The sequence below is a fragment of the Plectropomus leopardus genome, chromosome 13 (genome assembly GCF_008729295.1).
Source record: "Plectropomus leopardus isolate mb chromosome 13, YSFRI_Pleo_2.0, whole genome shotgun sequence".
NCBI lineage: Eukaryota > Metazoa > Chordata > Actinopteri > Perciformes > Serranidae > Plectropomus > Plectropomus leopardus.
The window spans coordinates 19,705,900-19,727,395 of record NC_056475.1 but is presented as its reverse complement, the minus strand read 5'-3'; the positions used below and the strand labels follow the sequence as shown (position 1 = coordinate 19,727,395).

The window sequence follows — 21,496 nt, the reverse complement described above, 5'->3', positions numbered from 1 at the left end:
GTCATTTGTACCAAACATTAGCTAATAGGAGCCAAAGTCATTCACATTCCAGAGTGTTTAGGTGCTCGATGTACAAGATTATAAAAGTAGCATCCCTCTGGTTTTCCAAGTGTGATGAATGAGTTACGTTAGGCCTGGATGGTCCTCCTCATTACAGGATGTTTTGCAGAGTTATACGCTCAATAAATCATCCCTTGTAAATACGAGAGGAACATGCATAAACAATTGGTCTCATTTTGAACATAATCTAAATATTTGTAGACCTCATCAAGGGGTAAAATGAGCATCTATCTCACGAGAGTTTGGAGCGGCCATACAGGTTAAATTTGTATTTCGAGAGTTTTATGTCAGTGTACAAAAGTATGTGTGTCAAACCTGGGTCAAATACCATTTGCAAATAATTATTGGTGTTTGTTTTAACTTGCTGGAAGTACCAGATGGTGGGTTTGCTGCAGGATAACTTGAACAGTGTCAGGTGAGTTTTAGATAGCCTTTAAACTCTTGTGATTGCCTTTCTCGCAGTCAATTTTCCATGTGATGACTCATGAGGCATATCCATGCTTCTGGCACACTAGGAACATATAGATTTTTTGGCAAAAAGAGTTTGATCCTGGACTGATGCATTCCTTTGTGGACAGTTACAGTATGTGGATCTGTTCATGATTAGATCAAGCATATGACCGATAAGATTGATATAGCATAAGCATGAGGAGGATATTATCTTTATGGATTTGTGCATGATTTAGAGTTTCGGCAACATAGAGGCTAAGCTTACAGTCTTAAATGAGACTCATACTTCCCCATAAAGACTTACTTTCCCATGCATTCCATGTCTTTGTAAGTGTGTGTGTATGTGTGTGTGTGTGTGTGTGTGTGTGTGTGTGTGTGTGTGTGTGTGTGTGTGTGTGTGTAAGCATTTTCTATCATTAAATAAAAATCTTACAAAGGATCTAGATGCCCGTTTCAGTGTTTTCCCTTGGGATTTCAGTGCGTGACGGCTCTGGACACTTTAAAATGTTCTCACCCAAAGAATAAAAGTTGTTATCCTTGAGATAAATATAGTTTATGATTCTGTCCTCAATGTGGTTAAGCCAGTGTGGATCCTGGACAGATTTAGACTTCCATTTTCATGCTCTTTCAAATCTTCATGATCCAGCTGGAAAGTCCTTCTTTTCAAAATGTTATATATACGTCCATTTAATGGGGGGGAAGCTGAAATTCATCAGGCAGTGTCTTTAATATAGATTTGGGATTGTAAAAGTGTTAGCACATTGTCATGCAAGGATTTAGAATGCACACTTTAGAAAAAGAACAATTTGTTTTCATTTTGTGCTAGGGGAGCAAGTGATTTTTCAGTGTTTTCAAATAGGGAATGAAAATAGATGTTCAATTTCTCAATTCACAGTTCATAAAATATATCTGTGCTTGTAGAAATACATCTTTTCTCTGGCTGATATTTTTTTCTTTCTCTCTTTCTCTGTTTTTCTGTCTCCCAGGTGTAGCAGAGCCCAGCCATGCCGATAACAAGTAAAGGGTCAAAACGGAGGGCCTGGGTCAGCGGACCCTGTGTGTGTTCAAGTCTCTGGCGACAGGAGCCTCTCTTTTATTTATACATTGTCCTTGTTCTTGTTCAGTCTACAACTGTCCTTGGAGCTCTGGAGCTCCAGCTGGATGAGGAGCAACCGGCAGGGACAATTGTTGGTGACATCAGTGCTGGGTTACCACCTGGTGAAACCGGAGGTCTTTACTTCATCTCAGACCATGAGGGCACAGGCGTTAGCAGCGATCTCAACATCGATGAAACCACAGGCATCATCACCACCGCACGCCGTCTGGACCGCGAACAGAGGGACCACTATAGCTTTATTGCCGTGACAATGACGGGAGTCACTGTCGAGGTGTCGATCACTGTCAATGACATCAACGACCATGCACCTGTGTTCCCTAAAAAGAAAGCAGCTCTTAAGATTCCCGAGCACACAGCAGTGGGGACAAGGTTTTCCCTGGAGCCTGCAACAGATGCAGACAAGGACCAGCTGACTACCCAAGGCTACGCTATTCGAGAGGGCAACGTGGGGCAGGCATTCAGATTGGAGACCAAGAGAGCTGCTAACAAGGTGCTGTATCTAGACCTGGTGGTCAATGGACCGCTGGACAGGGAGAAACGATCACTGTACACCCTGGTCCTGGAGGCCTTTGATGGGGGCTCTCCAAGAAGGATGGGCTCCATGACCCTGGAAGTGACTGTGACCGACATCAACGATCATGCACCAGTCTTCAATCAGAGCAGATATCACGCTATTATCTCTGAGAGTCTTCCACAAGGCAGCAGCATCCTACAGGTTAGCTCAAAATTTTTGTCTTTGTTTGGATAGTGATTCATTACTAATAAATCCAGATTCAAAGTTCATCTAAATTTGTGTTTGACCTTCATCTTCACCTCATCTTTTCAGGTGTTTGCAACAGATGAGGATGAGGGTGATAATGGTCTGGTCCTATATGAAATCAACCGGCGTCAGAGTGACCCTGACCGCTTCTTTGTCATGGATATTAAGTCTGGGGTCATCACTCTGAATAGGCCCCTGGATTATGAACTGAAGAGGGTCCATGAACTGGTGGTCCAGGCCAGGGATAACGCCAGCCACCCTGAGGTAATTGCATTACATTACAGTGCATTAAAGGTCTAGTGTGTAGGATTTAGGGGGATATATTACCAGAAATTAAATATCATTTAACAAGTATGTTTTATTTAGTGGATAATTCCCTGCAATTTAAAATCGCTTTCTTGTTACCTTAAAATGAGCTATTTATGTCCACATATTGAGTGGGTCTCCCTTCACGTTCTACAGTGGCAGAATGGAAAAGCCCAAGATAAGGTCTTTTTTTAAACTAACATAATTCTTGCACCATCATCTTAGGTGACCAACGCGTTCGTTACCATTCATGTCCGGGACTACAATGACAACCAGCCCACCATGACCATCATCTTCCTCAGTGAGGATGGCTCTCCAAGGATCTCCGAAGGGGCACAACCAGGCCAGTACGTTGCTCGGATATCAGTCACAGACCCAGACTATGGAGAGTACGCTAACGTGAATGTTTCCCTGGAGGGGGGTGATGGGAAGTTTGCTCTTACAACCAAGGACAGCATCATCTACCTGATATATGTTGACCAGGTCTTGGACAGAGAAGAACGAGACTCGTATGACCTCAGGGTTATGGCCACAGACTCGGGCACGCCTCCCCTCAGGGCGGAGTCATCTTTCACCATCCAGGTGACTGATGTCAATGACAACCCCCCTCTGTTCGACCAGCAGGCCTACAGACAGACCATTCCTGAGGTTGTCTATCCTGGCTCCTTTGTTCTCCAAGTCACCGCCAGGGACAAGGACCAGGGCCCCAATGGAGACGTCCGATATAGACTCCTCAAGGGCAAGAACTCCCACTCTGATTGGTTTTCCATTGACCCAGTCACGGGTATCATTACCACAGCGACGGCTCTGGATTTCGAATCAGAGCCAGCACCTAGTGTGACCGTTGTAGCGGTGGATAATGGCCGCCCGCCATTGTCATCCACAGCGAAGGTGGACATTGTGCTGCAGGATGTTAATGATAACACACCTGTGTTCTCCAATAACTTTTACAATGCCTCCATCAAGGAGAACACTCCAGCTGGGACCTGCTTTTTAGAGGTAAGAAAGTTTTCTCTTCTGCCTTCTTTTATCTCTTTGACTCCTTATTTTGTAGGAGACCTGCCGTTAATAATTCTCATGGTGCTCAATCTTGCACTGTGTTGGCCGTAACACTGTTGTCCTACTTATGCAGCCAAAACCAAGTATTCACTGTCTCCGTCGTACTCTCATCTCTTTATTCACTCTCGCTTTTCACTCACACTCTCCCCCTAAGCTTGCTCTGATTACTCCCCTGGCAAAAGCCTGATTTATACATCAATATAAATGAGTCTGGAAATCAAAGTCATGTCTGAAGTGCGAAGCAGGTTCAAAGTCCTATTTCAGAAAAGGATGGTGCACTCAGAATCATTGTGATGTAATTCATAAAAACTGAGAAGTGAACCCATTCAGCATGTTCATTTAGTGGTAAAAAGATTTATAAAGGTGGAAGAAATAAGAAACAGAGAGAGAAAGACAAGGAGGCAGACTTCACCTGCATTCCTGAAACTACTGCGAGGAGATTTACTCTTGTGCTGGTATGTCCTCTCTCTCACCTCATATGGTTGCCATGGCAACCAAGCCATCAGCACAGGGTGAGCCCCTGGTATGTTGCGGCAGCTTGACTGTCTTGCTTTTATCTCGATTCTAGCAGCTCTTATGTATAAGGAGGTCCTCTCCCGAGAAATGAAAAAAGGATGACTGGCTGTTTGTCTTCCAGCAAGATCTTAACTTGGCATCATGCACCGTTTAGACCGACTGTTTTTACAGGTTGGTTTTGCCCCTCTGCCGTGAAGCGGATGAGAAGAAAAAGAAGTGTTTCTGTTTCTCAGCATTTTTTAAAAAGCCTGCTGCTAGAACTTAAAAGTGTAGTGGCTCCAATAAAAGGCTTTGAGCCTCTAATCATACCAACCGAACTGGAATTAGATAAGTAGCAGTAGTTGAATTTCACATTCTTGCAGGCTCGTTTAACATATATTTGGGGAGGATGGATGGTTGGTACTCTGTGGAAACTGGCATATGGGCATGCTCCTTAGGGAAGACAGCAGATGAGGGAAGTGATATGAGATGCAAATGAATTAAAAAGGAGGTGAATTGACCTGTGGAAGGATTTAGAAAAGAAATAAAGCGATATGGATAATTACAGCCTTAACGTGATTTATTCCTGAGGTGTCTTTACAATCACAGATGCAGCCTGCACGTTGCTGAATTATTGAACCCTGTAATTTGCTCCTAATTAGGCTGCTCTGTTGAATTATTATATCCCTCAACCAACTAAATGAACCCCCTGGACCTCGATTCCAGTTGTTGCAACAGTTGTAATCAACTGTTAGTCGTTTTTCTAATCCTAGCCGGCAGTTATTCTGGCAGTAGGTGCAGGCGTAATCCCATGCCAGACATCCCGGGTGGTTTTGATGCCAGAGTGAGTGAATAAGGCTTGATTTGCTCATTCCGGCACGTTCCTCAAGGCTCGCTCGAAACCGAGCCAAGATTCCCCGGGCGAGAGTCTCCCCACAGGGGCAGTGATTTGCAGGATAATGGTAGTTGGAGTAAACTTTTTCTGTGGGCCAATGGAATATGTGGCCACTCAGACAGGACACACACACACACACACACACACACACACACAAATTATGTTAGACCTGACTTTATACCTTAATGGATGTCATTCCAGATTTGTTCTGTATTTTCTCCTTTCGCTTGCCAACTAATTGTCAAGATTGTGGAGCTTTTCGGTATTTCACGCTGTCAAGATAGTGACAAAGTGAAGAATTGGGTCAGCTGGTCCAGTAGGCCCAGTTTACATTTTTGTGTGATGTTATTTGGCACCCGCAATCAGGTTGTGAGGTTTTGTCACGTTCCTAACAGAGTCGAGACGAAGGCAGAATGTTCTCAGTATTGTACCAATATTTACAATAGATAGCAATCACGTTATTATACTGGGCTGGCGGGCGCGGTTTGAATTTTGTGTAAAAATGGGAGAAAATCAGCAAATGTTTAATATCCAAACAAGGAAATAAGTTATCAGAAGACGTGTTGGATCGAACGGACCACATATGTACAAAAGGTAAGGGGTAGTTACTCTTTTCTGCCAACATTTCCATTTTTTCTTTCTTTCCATACTCTCTGTCTTTGTTTTTCTTACTCATTCGTTCTGTTTCTCTTTCTTTAAATCTTTCTCATGATGTCTCCTGATTTCTGTCCACTCACACACACATACATGCAGCAATGGTGTGTAGGAAGTTTCTTATCAGTTGGACTACCATAGTAATCTGTAATGTGCTGCACTGTTTATGTAGCCGCGACACAAAGGAGTTATTTATTTCTTGGTTTCCCTGCTTTCCTCTTCCCCCGCTTCCTTAAAGTATTTCCCAGGCAGGAGAGGTTATGGTGCCTCCGTGTGTGTATGTGTGTGTGTCTGTATGCACAGCACATCCATCTGAATCAGGTTCATATCCTGGGAAGGTACGGGTCATGAGAACAGCGTGAATTGTGGCTGGTGATGAAAAGTGACAAGCCTATTTAAGTGTGGGGCATTTTCATTGTACCAAAACTCTTATTTGCATGAAAAAAAAGTTGCTGATCTCATCTGATCTGTGTGGGGCCTGTTTCAGTGAGTGCTAATGCCACGGGGTCAATTGCTAGTTTTCTTGGGTATAATGTGTATTTTTCAGAGTTGAAGCATATTTTCCTTCCTGTATGGGTTGTGCCTTGCAGAGTTTCTGTCAGATCCAATGACATGCTCACTTTCAGCATGACCTGACTGCTGGTAAGCCACTGTTGATCGCACACATAGTGACATGCATGCTCAAATGCAGTAGACATCCACAGATGAGATGCAAGCTAGTGGAAAAAATTGCGTTAAGAATCAAAAAAAGCCCACGTGGAATAAAAGTAGAAATTATAAAAGGACCCGAATAAAAGTGGGAAGGAAATAGCTGAAATAGCTGAGAGTAAGACAACAAAACAGAAAGCAAAAGTTTGTCTGCATGTGTTTGCCTGTGAGTCATACATCTGTGTATGTGTACTTATTTTGTATTGTACTGAAGCCAAGAACTCACTTTCAGCAGGTGATGCATTTCCCCTGTGATGTCCAGCATGTGGTTTCCTGGTCAAGCCTGTTAAACAACACTCAATCATCTCACCAGACGCACAGATGTACTCAGCTGGGAGATGTACAAAACCGTAGAGAATGGCGCGCTGGCATTGCAGTACAACAGTATAATAGCGCTACACTTTTTGCTGGTTGAGAACAGGTTGACACTGTGCTTAAAAAATGAAGAATTATCAGAATCAAAAAGAAATAAGAGAGGGAAGTAAGCTGGGACGTGAGTAAAACCTGGAGGCCACACCAGGGGCCCATGGAGGCTGCAAATTACTTTAAGCTCCACAGTGCAAAAGGCTGGACAGAATGAGAAACATACTGACAAACATACTTTTGCTATTTGTACAGTCTTGCTTGCACTGTGGAAACAATACTGTCATGAGGGTGGCACTAGCACAAAGGAGCGATTAAACTCAGGGGGTGGAATCTGACAGCCCTTCCGGGATGTTGCGATTGCAACAATTAACGCAAACTCAGGCAATCCTTGTGAAGTCAGTAAGATTATATTATTTAAACTCTATAAAATCAAATTTCCTTTTAGAATTACATGCTGCATATTGATTCTCTCAGTGAACTTGCCCCACTCTCTCTCTCTCTTTTCATGTATCATGAGATTGCTGCTGTGACAGTGTGAACTCAGTGCCTGTGGCAGATTCACTTAAGAGTGACACGGCTAACGGTTATCATCACATGACTAAGGGCTATTTATGTCAGAGAATGAGATAAATCCAAGGAAGAATCCTAATTATTTTTTTGCAAATTTCACTTGTCCCTGCAATTTAATTGCAAAAAACACCTGAAAATGTTGCAACATGCATCACAGTTATTTTAATGCTGCTGTGAAATCAGACATTTCAGGCCATAACAATCCCCCAAAACAACCTGTGAATTCCTGAAAGGATGGACCTGACATACTCTGTCATGCACCAAACTGCTGATCAAGGGGAAATTGAGACCTGATGGCCACTTCATTTTCATTTTTTGGTTAAATATGGTGATATCTTACCGCTGTTTTTTGATGGACAGACAGACTCACCTACTGAGCAGGCCTTGTGGATAGTCAGGTAAAACAAGTAGAGAGTCTCACAAGAACATGTGAGTTTGAGTGTGGTGTGAAGGTGACTGAAATAGAGCAAAAACAAAGAAACGGGAAGGAGACAGGTTTCTTTTGACAGGTGGAGTTAGTCCTCCTGAACTTCCCGCAAAACCACTTAAATAAACACAGCAAGTCTGCCTGTCAAAGCAATCAGCCCTTTTGGTGTGAAGTCCAAAGTCTGGGACCCTGTGGCTAAACTCTATGTGGCTCTATAAGGAAAGACTAATCAAATTTAAAACATACACACACACACACACACACACACACACTGAGACGAATCACATTTGATAAACTAATAGAGAAAAGAAATTTTATGACACACAGAAAACAGGAAGGTGTTCTTTTAAAGCCTCCTCTAACCAGTCTTTGCTGGTGTCGCACTGAATACGACGTTGCAGAAACCAGAGCCAGGCCAAACTACGGCTTCCACTTGGAGCTCTTACACTTTCCTCTTGCCCAGAATCACAACACACACACTTTAGTTTCTATTAAGCTTGAAAATGCAGGGTGGGGGGGATTAAATTTATTGTCCGCTTGATGTCTTCCCTCAATGATTGTTCTCGAACAGTGGCGGCCGCGCTTAAATACGACCCCGCTCTGTTGAAACTTTATCTTTTGTGTTTTAATTAATCTGTCAGTGTGTTTAATTTGCGAGGATCAATAGTTGAGCGAGAAGGCTGCAGGTCGTAGCGATCACTTGTCACTGCATGCCTCAGTTGCATCTAACAAGTGATCAGTGCCGACAAATGGTCGGGTTCACACACAAAAAAGACACCAGCGAGAGCAAAACTTTGGTGAATCGTTTCATGCTGTTAACAGCTGGCCCCCGTTCTGACACGCTCACTCTCAGGTTCTGTATTTCTGTCTCTTTCTCCCGCTCTCTCCCACCGACTCATACATCTCTCAGCTGCCAGCCATGTTGACAGGATGTGTGTGACGAGGGATCAGGATGGTGTGTCTGCTATGCGAACTATTCTCATAACATCCATCAACACTCCCTGTGAATTTATCACCTGTTTGCTACTGGAAGCTCAAATGCCAGCAACCAAATCCATCCTGTTTTTTACGCTCATGCCCCGAATTTTCTACATAATGAGGTGGGCTGTATTTATTAACTTGTAGTAGTCATGTCTTTCTTAGAAGACCTGAACTTATGGTTCTGTGTTTTTTTTTTTTTTTTTTTTTTGAAATATCAAGGTTGCAATCCTCAAGATTTTCCCCATTTTGTCCATACCAGCAGCCTGGCTTTAGAGATGGCGTCTCCTGTTTGTTAGGGGGTTGAGTTGTCAATCCATCACTTTCATCCAGACTAAAATATCAACTACAACTATAGACCGAATCACAGTTTTTGTTTGCAGTAACTTCTGGGTAGAAAACCCTTGTGGGGCCTACATAAAATGAAACGGTGCTGAGCAAACGCTGCCTCAATGGGGTTTTTTTAGCCAAATAATAAGGCCCACCTAAAGAACAAATATTAGTGGAAGTGTATGCTATATTTCGAGTAATTTCACGGCCTCACTGTGCCATCAGACAGCCCTTTCTGATGGGAAACTAAAGCCATCAAATTTGACAAAAACAGTACTTTAACTTCGCAGAATATGGGAGTTGCATGTCTACCACTGTTTCGATTGACTAGTTTGCAATGTAAATAAATTCTATATATAGCATACTTCTAAATAAGGCTGCCCTTTGAAAGTTAGAGAATCAAATCATTCGTTGGAGACCCCTTTTGTGATTGAAATGTCTCAACAACTATAGGATGGATTGCCCTGAAATTTGATATCATGTCCTCCACAGGATGAATTGTAATAACTTTGGTGATCTCCTGTCTTATCATTTAGTGGCATCATCAGATCTCGCTTTTTTTTTTTTTTACAGTGGCTGTAATATTTTTTAGTAGCAATCAGCGTCAAAACATTTAACTCTTATCAGACAGATTTCTTTTTTGCAAGAGCATTTTTCTGCTCTTTGGTGGGTGTTGGATTCTGGCCCGGGCTGGGTAAATCATTCCTTTTTCTTTCTTTTTTCCCTTCAGAAGCAGTAGTTTGGTTCCATATCACTAGCTGTTGGCATATGCTGTGTTTTAAACCTATCAGAGTGTTCATTCATGTGTGATCTGACTGGCCAATGCCTCTGTGGAGAGGATGGCCTCACGCCTCATTAAGCCCAATACTCCGTACCATATGGCAGTGAGGGTTTTCTTCTCTCAGTCTCTTTCTCTCTGTCTCTCTCTCCAGTCTGACTGCTTTCTATTCCATTTCTTCATCTCATCTGTTAGTGAGTATCTCAATTTCCATTCTTTTTTTCCCCTTTACTTTTTACCTCATGTCTCATGGGCTTTTACCCTCATGGCTTCTGCTCTGGTCCCAACTTTGTCTTTTCCTCTGCTATTTTAGAAGAATCAATCTCCCATCAGTGAAGGAGACTATCAAGAATGGAAAGTATTTCTCTATTTCTCTTTTTCTTCATCAGTGGAAACCTTTTTTAAGAATAATATGCCAATACAACACAACCCAAGTATTAATGCACCAGTTTTACTTTTAATGGAAGTTTGACTGAGCTTTTTATTAGAAATAAATAATTTAGTCCAGGAGTTTTTAAAGTTTTGATGACTAAGGGAGACAATTTAGGGAGATAGCATGTGACTGAAGGCAGCATAGGTAAAAATACCCCCACACATTTCAAACTCTCCAACTTTAGCTAACAGCACTGACATTGAAGACCAAATGCAATTCTTGTGACACTTGCAAGGTGCCCTTAGTTGACATGCAACCTGTAGCTTTCTTCAAGTGGTCATTCATAGCCACCTTACGCTTGCTTAGAAGCAGTAGCAAATTGGTTTACTAAATGCGTAGACAGCATAAAATAATAAACAGCTACCTTAAAATCACCCATTGATTTGTGGTCTGCTGTTTTAAAGCCTTGATTTTGGCATTTCAGCAGTTGTTGTCTTTCTTTTTGGAGCCAAAACTGACCATATTTGGATGAGATGGTAGAGCGTGTGGAGGAGCTAGGGATGGATCTGATCCCTAGAGATCAAATTGGGCATTTTTATGTGGGAGTCTGTGGGGATTGACTTGTTTCTGGAGCCAGCCTCAAATGGCAATTCAAGGTACTGCAGTTTTTGGCACTTCAGAGTTGGTCTAATTTTTCAGTCCCAGAGATTTCTGCTTGATTAAATGTTGGTTATTGAAAGAGAAACTATTAAAATGAAACATGGATTATTAAATATATATTGAGTAAATTTTATATTATGTTCAGGTCCACACAAAACATTTCTAGTTGGCTATTATTGGCCTGCAGACAGTAGTTTGAGCAATGTCAGAAAAATTCCCATAGCTCAAGGTGATATATTCCTATATCTTCTTATTTCCAAGCAAATATCCTAATCCTAAAGATTATCCATTTTTATCATCAATTTATCGACTAAATAGACCTAACCAAAGTAATATTATGGGCTGTTCTGGGCTTAAACCTGCAGATGAAACCAGAGATGCTGATTATCAGCAAATTATACTAGATAATAATGGAAACAATTGTATAGAGAAGACTTTTGTTAATTAAAGTCTTTAATACGGCACGTTTCTTTCCACAGTCTGAAACTGACAAGGTGAACACTTTCGACTTTGTAAAGAACACTGTTGAGATAACTTCCCTAGTCTGTTGAACACACAGATATCAAACAGCTGCAGGCACAGGATCCTCCATATAAAACACAGTCAAAACTGCAGCCATTCTCACACACACACACACATCTATCTGTCTCTTCTCCCCAGCCTATCTCTCTATTCCAGCTCTCCTGGGCTGCTTTTGCATTGTGTTTCTTTTCAAACTTATCTGCCATCCAGACGTCCTCTCTATCTCTGTCTGGGCCTCCATTTTGTCACTGTCTCATCCCTTATAGCTTCTCACTCCTACACTGGAGTTTGAGAGTGAAAGGAACAAAGTCACACAGTCACACACGCACATGCTTGAATGCTTGCACACAAACAGACGGCACACAGTGCATACACACACACGCCACACGCGAGCGGCAGGTGATGCTGGGGCTCTCCACAGTTCATTTGGTCACACTAATCTAATTTCATGACATGTTGAGTTAAGTTGGTGTAAATTAGTATGCTTCCTGTGTTTCTCTAGATCGTATTTGCTTTGGGAGAGGTTCTGCAGTTTGGGACAGCAGGTGGTCGATAAGTTAGGGGTGAAGGGCGGTGAAGGCGCTTGTTTCCCAGTGTATCAGATTCTGTCATTCGGCTTTACAGAGAGATAGAGGTTACCATTTGAAGTCACAGTTGGGTGTGACCAAGACATTTTGCGTTTGTGTCAAGTCATTTTAATTCATTTTTCTTAGTTGTTATTTTCCGCAGGAGTCTTGGGCATGACTTTCAGTTGATGTCTGTGCGTGTGGGTGTTTGTGAGTGTTGTAGCAGAAGCCTCGGAGCTGTTATCTGGCTGACTCCGCTCCTCTGGTGTTGTGTCTGTCCCAGCTCTCTCCACACTATTTATTTTCCTCTCAGGGGTCAAAGACTGTGCAGCTACAGATATTTGTTTTCTCAAATGAATCATCCATTTAATCATCTGACTTGTCCTCTTCGACTTTCTTCTCACCTCAGGAACTCAAACGTGGAGTGATGCTAAGAGAGGCGGAGGGGGAAACGTTAGTATTCCAGATATAGTATTGCATTTGCGCTGCCAAAAGACACAGTATTAAACAATACCGCTGCTCTATGTGAGATCAGAGAAATGGCAACGGCTAACAAAAAGCATTTTATACTCAATATGGTCCACATCACGTTTCTCACTTTCTTTACATCTCCCAGATGCACTTCTGTCATGCGTGCACCTCATATTGTCTTTGCTTTAGACTTCAGCTTTTATAAGGATAGTTCTCACCATGAGTTGTCTATTAAAGGTTAGAGCAACACCAGAAGAGTGAACCAAAGTTTCCATTCCCCCCAGAGTGGAATCTTTTACAAGAGAATCTCTTACTACTTCTCACCTTCCCTCTCTACTCTCCGTTGATCTCCACTTCTCCCTCTTTTTCTGATTGCTGTCTGGTTTCACTGAGCTGTACTGCACATGGGCTTAAGTGAGGCATTTTGCAGTATATTATGCACATTTGTAATTAAACAACAATGGACGTATTAGGGTTGGACAATTTAGCAATACCATTTCAATTGCAGGAGCTATTCAGGGGTGGCTCTGTAGCAAATCAGGGCTGGCTCCCCGCATGATCCCAGGATAACTTGCACGATCTTGTAAACCCAGCTGCCTAGGAAGGTAACATGATCCAGGCAGACATGTAGGAGGAGAGTGAAGTTGTTCATACAGAAACCTGAAACACTTGAAAATTTGTTCTCAGGAACCTTAAAGCTTCCATATTAAATAATTCAAATTTTACCGCATTTTGCATTTTGTCTTAAGTCAAGTGTTATCTCGTGTGAATAAAAGTTTCCAAATAAAAGAAGAAAAAAATCAAATGTAATGAAGTAACAGTATGGTTACTTTAAACCATTTCTTAATTAAATTTACAGAACAGTTACTGTATTCTGACACATACTGTTGTCATGATATAAAAATACAGTTCTAAAGGATTTTGGCCATATCGCTCACCCCTCATGCAGATGTATAAAGCTAAATAAATGCACAGAGAAGAACAGAAGCACAGGATGAAACCCTGGTGCATGAGCTTAAGGGATAAAAACCACAGAAAAGTCTGAGACTTATTTCCACTGTGGGCCTCTGTGCATGTGAGCATACATGTGTGTTTGTGGTTGCTGGCTGCGGTGTGTCAGACAGGGTTGGAAGGACTACAGGAGTGGAAATAACTTTACTGTTTGCATGGGCAACTGTTGTGATTTGTTTCATTGAACTGTACAAATCTTGAGCTGCAAGTTGCGGCGAGACGGGAATGAATAAAAGAGTGACGACAATAATGGAGACATGATCAGAAAGGTGATAAAAATGTTGGAACATAAAATCAAGGCACATAAGAAAAACTGATTATAGTGCTTGATTATTAACTTTCTTTCTTGATCTTAATCTCCTTTATTCAACAGAAGCAGTCCCATCTTCAGACACGCTCTGAACCGTAGCCTTCTGGACTCAGTGAACCCGTTCATGCCGGCTAAGCAGAATATTAATTTAATAAGCAGCCTGGAGATGAGGAATAAACCTCAGTGTGTTTTTTCCTTTTAAAATGACAACCAGCTCAGTGTGGGTTGGACTTTTTAGAAGCTACCACTGTGCTTATTGCAGTCTTGTCTTTCTTTTCTCCAGATTTATACCTATTGGACCCGGGTCAATCATTTAAATAGCTCCAGTATAATGTCCTTTTGAAGGAACTCCTGCTGTAATATTTGTAAAGCTCCACTGACATTAACACTAATACCTATAAATACACGCCGCTGAGTTTGCCGTTCATCAATAATGACTTCGATTATTTCTCTAAGGTCTAAAGTTTAAACATTCTTGACAAGGCGCGCATGTTTCCTACTCTGGTCATTCAAAATGTTGCTTCAAGCAACTGTCAGCTACTTCACGGTGGTCCATCTCTTCCTTACCAACCATACTGTAACTCATTATTAAGGGAAAGGGATTCTCCATCTTCTCTGTCACTGTGCCTTTCAGTATTCCCACCCTGCAATTTGGTCAAAGCTCCTCTAAGGACTATGACAGAAAGGTTTTTTTTCTCTTACATGTCTTGCAGTCAGATCATGCACAAGGTGTTTGTGTTGGAGTCGTGTAAGGACTCCAAGATGTATCTCTCTGACATGAAACAGTAGTCGCCTTGTGTTGTGTTAACCTCACACTGAGTACATTTACAGGCATTTGGCCTGGGCAATAGGTGTTGGCTGAGGTTAGGTAAATCATCTGATTTGGCCTGCGTTCTGTCTCGCTGTTGCAAGTGATTTAACTTTTAGAGTAAGGATGTGTCAGATTTAATGTCAATTTAGGAGAACCAACATTTCTGGTGCATGTGGACCAAATTCAGCTCTGTGGTTTTGGATCAGATTTACTGCGGCCTAACACACCCTGGTGCGCAGTGTGCAGTTTAGGAAGTTCTTTATACTACTTGGAATAAATCTCCTGGTTTTGGAATAACATGTCCATCTCGCAAAATTTAGCAATAAAAGTGCTACTAGATGATGCTCTTGAGTCAAAGTGCTCAAACGTGGGAAATACAGACAGGGCGTATGTCACCGTAAAGAGCTGACAGAGATGCATCGCTGTCACAACTCTGAGACTGAGTTTTTGGATCAATCGGCTCCCATTGCTTAAAGACAATGCTGTGCTTCTACTTAAAGCATCAAAGGAACTGACAACGGGGAGGGAGTCGCACCAGCCATCTTTGAATGTCAGCATCTGGTGCCCGAGTTGCTGTCACTCACCACAGCTTAATGTTTTCACATCATGGCTCAGCAGAGCGGGACTGTTGTGGAAAGTGGGAGCAGTTGGTTGGTTGGAAGATGAAAAAAGACACATTGCTCATTGAATCTGATATCATACTCATTCAAGTTCAACAGAGCTATACCGAATAGTTCGAAGTTTTGAAGCTTCATTCATAAGGTTATAAAACCACATCCGAATGCTGAGAAGGTTGTTTTTTTTTCTTTTTTTTTCTGTTCAATCCATTATTTTTGATGCAGATTAAATGTCAAGGTCACATTTTTAATATTTTACTACTTGTAGAATTAGATTCCAGTGGTGATCCAGACATTTCATCATTATCACCGCGGTTATGGTCGCCTTCCTTTGCACAGCGAGTGAGTGTCAGTCACACAGAACCTCTGCACTGGACTGTAATGATTTTGAGTTTAAAAAAAAAGAGAAGTAAACACATCCATTTGAAATTTCTGATTTATTTTATTGCCATTTATGTCAAAGCATGATGCAGCTATAAGCCTAAAGGCGCAGTCACTATTTCATCATTATTTAATGTCTTCTGCTGCCTACTTGTGTTGATTAAACTTAAAGTTCTAGTCATTAATGAAAGTTTATTTTAAATTATTCTAAAAAAGAAAAACATAGTTAATCTGACAAATCACTTTATTCCAATTAAGGATTTGTGTTTGAGGATTTTTTAAATTATATTTTATTGTGATGATGTCATAAAATATGAGAATAGACCTTTACAGCTTTATTCAAAAATAAGAAAAAAAAGACATTTGGTACAGCCCAGTGTTCACCCAGAAGAAAGGAAAAATTATTTCCATATCCTAATAAACAAGGCTTTGTAAGGAGGGGATTTGGTCTAGTAATTCATTTGAAGTATTCTTTTCAACACCAACTAAACCTCATTGATATTCATAGATAGATATACAAATTTATATATAAATTTAAGGCCAATCACAAGTGATGCATCGCCAAGTCAAAAATGCTACTTGCTGTGAACAATATACATGCAATACAAAAGACCCTCTAAAACGTCATGTGTAGCATTCGAATGTAAAAGTTTGTATTTTGAATGGCGGTTGTGGCAGCTTACAACAAAGTCTTCAGGTGAATCAAGTGTTGTATCTTTTGTATGCTGTGTGGAAGAGACAGTGTAAACAGAGACAGCCTGTAGTCGTGTCTGCCAGCTAATGATCTCACAAACCATTCGTCTCAGGTCTGTGTCAGCCTGGATTGTTAATGGAGGAACCTTGTTCTGTCGTTGATGCACAATCTCTCTGTGACTCTAGTCACGGCAGACACTGGTATCTTGGCCAGCGTCCTGCTCTGTGTAAGGGAATATCAATTAAGAAAAAAATTGGAAGTGCTTTCTGATGTCGTCAAGTTGTGTTCACACACAGACATGAAGACATGCTTCCCCACAAACACACAGACTTGTGCACACTGTTAAACACCCCCACCACTGGCGGGCTGTTGAGAGTATTTACTGCCCCGCTCCAGGGGACGATTATAGAGCTGCTTGATTGCAAGAATCTTGGAGTGCCGGATCTGCTGCTCTAATACCGGATACTAGAGCTAATGTGGATCCATCGAATGGTATTTTCTCCTCCAAAGCCTTTGTTTCTTATCTAAGGAATGGTTCTTTCAAGTCATACAGATGGAGAAACTGAGATCATAGGAAGTGCAGAACAGATGATACTGCTTAGTTTGTGCATAACGTGTAATGCAATGTACACTATACACTGTAGGTTGTAATGAGGCATGCAATGACGGTAATGAATTGCAAGAGGCTGGTCATGGCTGTTTGGTACCCTACCATATAATGCAATTGTATTTACCTGTATTGTGTTAAGCCTTTTTTTGTAGTAAATGGCATTATTAAAAAGTTTTGTTTTTTTTTCTGATATATGCAGCTTTTAATTTCTGTTGATCCATTTGGAAAGAAAAAAAAGTTCTTCTTTTGGCTGGTTTCCTTTGTCTGCTCATCTGAAAATTAGATGCAGAAATTAAACCAAGACACTTGTTATTTATTCATAATTTTTTAATGAATGATTAGGGAAAAACATTACTTAACCTTTTTTAAGCCAGGTTTGTCGAATTGAGATCAAAAATCTATTGAATGCTACTGTCAGATTTCTTGCATTTCTGGTTGGTTTTTCATTAAGATTTGTCATTAAAACTGCTAGTATTTATTTTCTATAATTCTGTAAACAATATATTATATATTGCAGTGCACCCTGGTGGCCCTACATGCTTTAATTCATTGCATAATTTTCAATGTGATAAAGCCTAATGCCATAGTAGACAGAGGCAAGGTCAGTGTGCCATGTAGATGCTGTTGACCATCGAATTAAATGCAGCCTCTTTGCACACTTTGCTTGGGGGTTGCCTCACTAAATCACATGCAGACATTTAATCATTTATAACCATATACAAAAAAGACCAAGGATTTTATACAAGGAACTTGTGCTCTTGCTTGAACATCTCAATATTTTACAATGAAATGCTGGAGGTGCTGAATATATGGATGATTCATGGTAAAGACATGCAGAGCTGTGGAAAGAGCAGGACTCAGCACATTTTAGACAGTGAGTGAGGGTATAAAAAGGAAAAAGGAAAAAAGAGGAGAGTGATAAAAAGGATGGCTCCATGATGGTGGTGTGAAAGCGTAAATGCAGGATGCGGCGGAGGTGCTGATGGTTACCATGACGATGAGAGATGTAGAAAGGGGGGCCAGGGGAGATGGGGCAGAGCCAATTCATCACCACTCACTCTCCTGTGTGTGAGTGTGTTTCTGGGTTTGTGTGACTTCACCTCTATCTGTCTGAGTACGCCCTTGAAAGAAGCCTTTCGTTCCTTGCTTGCAAACACATTTACACATGCAGTAGTAATACGAAAAAAATAGAGCAATGCAGTGGAGGATTGGATGAGGAGCTGACGGGTATTGGGCAGACCAGCCATGCAGGTCGTCTACAGCAGGGTTCAGAGTAAAAGGAGAGGAATGGCTCTATACCTTTCAGCAGCCAGTCATTCTCTCCATTGTTAGCAAGACATTATCTTCTACAACATGCAGACTGAGAATGGTATCACAAAATGCCACAAGGCTGCATGAGAAATGCTATTGATCACAGGATAATGGCTGTCTTTGCAAATTAGAACGACCAGACTCTCTCTCTCTCTCTGTGTGTGTGTGTGTGTGTGTGTGTGTGTGTGTGTCTGTGTGTGTGCTGGTGAGGAATCTTCCATCCATAGGTATTTTTCACTGCTGTCAGGGGGAGAGTGGGGTCATGTTATTGTAACTAGGCACAGAGAGGAGCAGGCAGACAGTCTTCATATGAACACTCACCCATGTGAAGGATGATCGCCATTACTTCATACAGATAGCATGTGTATGCGTGCGTGTGTGTGTGTGGTGGGGGGAAGCGTGATGGCTTTCAAAGGGGTTGGAGCCATCGTTCGTTCAGTGGTAGCCATGGTAACAGGACTCTCAGGACCACATGGAAGGAAGAGAGGGGAGAGTGGGGTGGATTATGGGGAGTGCCGTCTGTATCTTATGATAAGCGCTGATCATTGAACTAATATGGAATACAGTTTGTTTATTCTGACAGTAAAATCCAAAGGTTATTAGAAATTAAAATGAAAGGAGACTTCAAGAGGAATCAGTTACAAATGTATCAGAGAGAAAACACAGAACGCATGTTAAAATAGCCACAAACTGCCTGAAGTGATGCTGCTTGGGTCATACCTAAGGTACCCAAAGGCAATTACTCCCAATCAGCGCAGTTTGTAAAAACAATGTGTGCTGAAATTGTACCTTCTTTAACTCTTTAACACCATGGACATCTGTTTTATTGTGCTGCAGTCAGACACCTTTTAATAGCATTTTTTTGTAGCTTTTTATTAATTTCTTGCTTATTTTTGGACCATTTCTTAATAAGTTGCTCTTTGCCTCTTACCATGTTTTTTAAAAAAATTTTATCAAGCATTTGCTCAGGTTTCAAAGGGTCAGCAGCTCCCATAGTCCCCTATAAGTGGGTACAAAGTTAGATTTTTTAGGCCAAAAAACATAAACTTCTTTATATTTTTCCTAGGAAACAGACTCTAAGTGGCACCGTTCTTCCCATGTTGGACATTTTTTTGTTTGTGCAGCATAATTTCAAGCACATTTGCAAGAAAAATAATATGTGTGTATACATGTGCATAAGCCTGCTTTTCCAACACCTAAAGTGTGACTTAATGTGAGGTTAACGATCCTCCGCCAGCTGAAAAGAGACACCATGTGCGGGTTTTATTTGCATCACCTTTAAATCCCTGTGGTCTGCCGCTGCTTTGAGGTAAACTGAGGTAATGCTTAACCCGCAACTGTAAATACTCCACACATGAGCCAGATTGACTGGCACAGCAGTAGGTCAGGCAGAGTGGTTTGAATTAGCAGAAAAGTAAATTCTTGTTCAAGTTCATTCTGTTCTTGCCTGCTTTTCCTCACAGCTCCTTTTCTTTTTCTTGCTTATCTAAACTGACGGTTCAGGTTTGCTCCGGCTTTTTGGGTTCCTGCATCCACGATACTTCCCCGTCTGTCTCTTTCACTTCGGCGGAGAATCTTGACAAGCACACACAGTTACACACACAGTGTACACAGCCTCCGACTGAGGCTCTAAATGGGATCCTTTGTTTTCTTAATTGTCAAATTAAACATGTCACTCTATTTGAATGGGACACACATACGCCAGCTGCCAGCTCAGTCAATGGAAAAATGGGGGGTTTTAGCCCTTATTCATTGAAGACACGAGCCCCCCCCCCCCCCACACACACACACACTTTGATATGCTTTCTTTCACACACACACATATGTGCATGCACACAGTGAGGAGAGGATGAAGAAAAGTCCATGCAATCTTTTGTCCATCACAGTGAGCCTGGATGGACGACCCCCCCCCCATCTGGTAACAATCACCTCACAGGCTCTTGCTTGTGTGTGTGTGTGTGTGTGTGTGTGTATGTTTGTGTGTGTGTGTGTGTGTGTGTGTGTGTGTGTGTGTGTGTGTGTGTTTAAGCATGTGTAGTGCCCATGAACATGTAGATGTTATGTGTATGTGTGTGTTTCTAATCCCAGAGTGCCACTAGAAAGCCCCATCCATCCCAGCCCTGTCTGTGAAATATGAAGGAGGAGGAGGAGGGATGGACCTGCCTCCAAAATGGAAAACTGCAACACAGAATAGAGTGGGCGCTTTCTTTCTTTCTCCTCTTTTTTTTCCTGCGGGTGATTATTCTTTTATATTTATTTGCCCAGCAGACGTCTTGTTCTCAGTCCAATCACACATCCTCCATTTTACACTTTAGTCTGGCCTTTTTCTTCCAGCTGCCTCGCTCTCGTAGTGGAGTGGATACGAACCCCGTAGTGCTGTCCGGGCTGCCCGCAGCTCCATACAATGCACATGTATATTTCACGCCACGGGAGCATTTCTCCTGCTCGTTCCTTGATGAATGCTGTGAGATGTTTTGTAGAGGAAGGATCATTTAGCTTAATTAATGTCCTCCTGCTGCACGGCCTGAAGACACATAATTAAGGCTTCGAATTCAGAGCCGTCTTTATTGGTTTAGGATTCAATAGAGCAAGGACTTGAACCTTGGCTTGAAGTCCAATCAGTGGCTCATTTAGTATTTTTGAAGCAGGTGTAGGTTCTCTATGGGAACAATTTTGCAAGGAGTTAAAGAAAATCTTGTGTTTAAACAAGACAGATAAATCATAGAAACTGGCAAGCGGTGATTTTTCATCTGAGCAACTGAGTTTAAGCCTTCAGTTAGATTTACATTCATTCTAAAAACAAAACAGGTTCTCCTATTTTTGGAGGAGAGCTTTCTATTTTCCCAACCGCCCTTTTTCACATCATCTCTTTTTGGTTTCAGTCATGGCTCCAACACCACACGGCCTGTGCACCGTGTAATAAAGTGATTTGGCTTCTTCTTCCCCCTGCCATTTCATCCCAGTGATTTAGAGGAGTGTAGTCAGGTCCACATTTTCACAAGGTTAGGTTTGATGAATAAGACTTCTTCTGGCACAGCTCGCTGGGCGTCTGAGAGTGTATGTGTGTGCGTGTTTGAGCTCTGCTTCTCTCTCCTTCGACTTACATCAGCGAGGCATGATATACACCAGAGAGCATTTGGCTGAAATCCTAAATGAGATACATTGAGTCACCGCGGTAACAGATAAAATTATGCCTGAGTCTTCAG

The 21,496-nt window shown here is 41.7% G+C and overlaps 1 protein-coding gene across 1 annotated transcript in view; it reads left to right on the top strand.

Moving 5' to 3' along the window:
* The window catches only part of LOC121952282 (protocadherin-16-like), a 99,290-nt gene that overhangs the window by 15,527 nt on the left and 62,267 nt on the right, over nucleotides 1-21,496 (top strand). The window contains exons 2-4 of the mRNA XM_042498854.1: nucleotides 1,497-2,342; nucleotides 2,454-2,651; nucleotides 2,919-3,692. Coding sequence (XP_042354788.1) covers nucleotides 1,515-2,342; nucleotides 2,454-2,651; nucleotides 2,919-3,692 — 1,800 coding nt within the window. The 5' untranslated portion in view covers nucleotides 1,497-1,514. The remainder of the gene's footprint in view (nucleotides 1-1,496; nucleotides 2,343-2,453; nucleotides 2,652-2,918; nucleotides 3,693-21,496) is intronic.